The sequence below is a fragment of the Cydia strobilella genome, chromosome 19, assembly GCF_947568885.1.
Source record: "Cydia strobilella chromosome 19, ilCydStro3.1, whole genome shotgun sequence".
NCBI classification, from domain to species: domain Eukaryota; kingdom Metazoa; phylum Arthropoda; class Insecta; order Lepidoptera; family Tortricidae; genus Cydia; species Cydia strobilella.
Genome location: NC_086059.1, coordinates 8,915,379 through 8,918,748, shown reverse-complemented (window position 1 = coordinate 8,918,748; position 3,370 = coordinate 8,915,379). Strand labels below are relative to the sequence as shown.

Genomic DNA, 3,370 nt, shown 5'->3' with positions numbered 1-3,370 from the left:
TCCTTGGCCGCTCCTATATCTGATGGCGACTGTACAAAGACGCGGACAAGAACTGTTGTTTTACGATAAACAGCGAAAGATAAATTAAGTACATACAACGCCTCGTGTCTGATAGTTGTTCTGAGCATAGAACTGTCTGATAATTTATAATATAGATGGCGCTGTACTTTAATATTACACTGTATTTTATAACTTTTTTTTTTTCCTGTAACAGCCCATACGGCAAGTAGGTAATATTTAACACTTTGAAGTTAAATCAAAATTTATAGCGCTGCTCATATGGTATTCGGCATATTATAGATTATAACGCGATCTTTGACATACATATATTTCTTCCTTTCACCTTTTACAAATTGTTTCAGGTTTCAAAGACCATGACACTGTTTATATTTGCGGCGACTGTCGCCTCTGGCCGTATAATACAAAGGCCAAAGTCTCATCCCCACCAGATGGTCCTCATGCCTGCTTGGCCAGGCAGCCTGGACCGTGACCCTCTACACATCGCTCTTTCTTACATTCAACCAGCCGTGGAATGTGACGATTCTGAACCGGAAATCGGACTACCATTGCCTATAGCAGAAAAACCTGTGGTTGTTCCTCAAGCTCCAGTTTTGGCGGCGGTCCCGATTCCACAGTTCCCAGCACCTGTGATGTTTGGAACACATTCACTCACCGCCGAACCATGCGAACCCGCTTTAGTACCAGAAACAACAGCTATCGACGTTCCTGCAGCGAACGCACTTCCAGTCTTGATGCCAGTTTTCTCCGAAATTCCCCAACCTGAACCTTGTTTGGATGAAGTAGTTGCGATCCCGCAACAGCCTATGGTAATACCACAGCCCCCTGACCTACCAGCATTCGCGATGCCTGAACTACCAGCGATTGAAGTACCCATGCCTGAATCGTATTTTAAAGACCAGCCAATCCCTGTTCCAGAGTATGTACCACCGCCAATGCCACTACCGGTCGCTGAACCCGTTTTCGTACCTGAAATGCCTGTTATGAACATTCCTGTAGCGCCAGCATTACCTCCACTAGAAATGCCCGTCTTGTCTGAGATCGTAGAACCTGAACCTTGTGTATACGAAGACATTGTTCAAGAAATTCCTCAGCCAATATTAATACCGCAGGCTCCTGAATTGCCAGCTTTTGTGATGCCTGAGTTGCCTGTCAGAGTAGAAGTTCCTATGCCTGAGGCACCTGCACCAGAGTATATTCCACTGCCAATACCGATTGAAGAGCCCACCGTAGCCGCTATACCAGAACTACCAAAAGCACCAGAACTGCCCACAGTCGCAATGCCTATTTTACCAGAGATCATAGCACTCCCAGAACCATGCCTTGACGAAGTAGTGGTTCCTAAAGTCAATTACCTGCCTATCGAAGTTCCACAACCCCCTGAATTACCAGTATTGGTAATGCCCGAATTACCAGTCAGGATAGAATCTCCTATACCCAAGCCGATTCCCATGCCACCCGTACCTGAGTATATTCCACTGCCAGCCCCTATGCCCCTACCTATTGAAGTGACCCCTGAAGTTACCAACCAGCCTATGGGGACTCCACAAGCGCCTAAATTACCAGGTTTCGTTGTGCCTGAGCTTCTCGCAAGAGATCCCATGATTGCACCCTGTCCTGAAGATATTCCTATTGCAATTCCGGACCACGTTCAACCCTTACCACTTATACCTATTCCTGAACTACCTACAGCACCTTTGACGAAGCTTCCAGTACGTGTAGAGATCTCTTCTCCCATAATCAAACCTGAAGATCCTTGTGTTGGAGAGATACTGGTTGTTCCTCAGTTGCCAAAGTTACCTGAGCCGATAATGCCAGCACGTCCTGAGCCTGCTGTTGATCCCTGCGAACCTTCTAGCAAAGTAAGCCAGCAATGATGGCTTTCCCGCCATATTTCATAAACCATCCATCTTATATGCCGATGAACAGTTTTTTTCCTGGTAGGGATAACTTCATGGGAATGAGAAGAATTCCGTATGTGCGTCATCTTTAAGGATTAGTGTGTGATGACCTCCCAGTTTTGAATAAATTAATAGAGATTATCGATTTTGGTGTACTAATTTATGTAAGGTGCTCAAAAATATCTGAACACGCACTTGACAATAGAGGCGTGTTCTGGTGAGTATCTTGACTGCTCCGATATATCTGATGGCGACTGTACCCAAGTATAACTTTTATGCAGAATCTCCAAAGAGTTTACCTAAGATATAAATTTTCCGGCATATCATATACAGCCACGAGCAATGAAAACGTGACCGTTTTCATTTCAGTGCACTAGTAACAACCCGAAACCGGACTTATTAACCTTTTAAACGCCGTGTCAAACACAAAAGCTGTCACCCGGACGCCACGTCGCCGAAGTGTCAAAACTGAAATTGAACTTTATGCACATGCACGTAGGTCTATGTTGCGCTGTAGTCTTTGACCGATTAATCGGTCTTTGACGTTGGACCTGCGGTGCTGATATATCCGTCATTGGTGTCCAAAAGGTTAATAGAGATCAGGCGTTGTTCTTGAAACAGTTGAAACCGGTAAAGTCAACTAACCGGCCAAAATAGCGAAATGGAAACGCTGCAAGACAACAACGCCGAAGCGACCATATATGTCCGAGAACTGTAAATATACTGTACTTTTATCACCCACAATATTACTAAGCTAGTTCACCATCGTCTCCACTACAGTCTGAGAATTCGTAAACCTTATTAACAATGACACAAGGATCACCAATCGTTAGTACATTCCATCAGATACATCGGCGCGGCCGAAGTTCTCAGAAATATCTGAACGTGCACTCTAGCGCCTTGACAATAAAGGCGTGTTTAGATGTTTTTGAGCACCTTAGCCGCTTCGATATATCTGATGGCGACTGTACAGCGTACACGAACACATGATAAGTCCTTAAGACCCTTTGAACGCCAAGAACAAGGGGCTTAGCCAAGATGTCAATCGTTGATAGAAAACGCCAATCTAAACTCAAATAATGTATGGAATTGGAAATAGTCACGTGAGTCATCCCGATATAATTTTTTTTTTCGTTTGGCGTTTGCCGATAATATATCATACTGCGTGTCATTTTCGCTAAGCCCCTGAGTCGTGAGTTGTCGTGCCCATAGCGCCAAGAACGCTTTTTAGTGTTAAGCAGTGTTGTCAATTGTGTAAGGTAATAATATATCGGCTCACTTGCGCCTATGATTTTAGCGTGTGTAATATTTTTGTATACAGTCAGCATCGAACTGACAGTGACGGCCAAAATGACCAAATATCTTTGATACCATAGAAATAACGCTGTCGCTATGGCTATATTTGGCCACTTTGGACGTCACTATATAATTATGACATTTATGAAATATGG

At 44.1% G+C, this 3,370-nt stretch overlaps 1 protein-coding gene across 1 annotated transcript; it reads left to right on the top strand.

Annotated features, from left to right (window-relative positions):
- Nucleotides 1-611: 611 nt before the first annotated feature.
- LOC134749897 (uncharacterized) lies at nucleotides 612-1,970 on the top strand. The gene has a single exon (XM_063684900.1). It carries the CDS (start codon nucleotides 651-653, stop codon nucleotides 1,893-1,895), a length of 1,245 nt encoding a protein of 414 aa, XP_063540970.1. The 5' UTR covers nucleotides 612-650; the 3' UTR covers nucleotides 1,896-1,970.
- The last annotated feature ends 1,400 nt before the right edge of the window (nucleotides 1,971-3,370 follow it).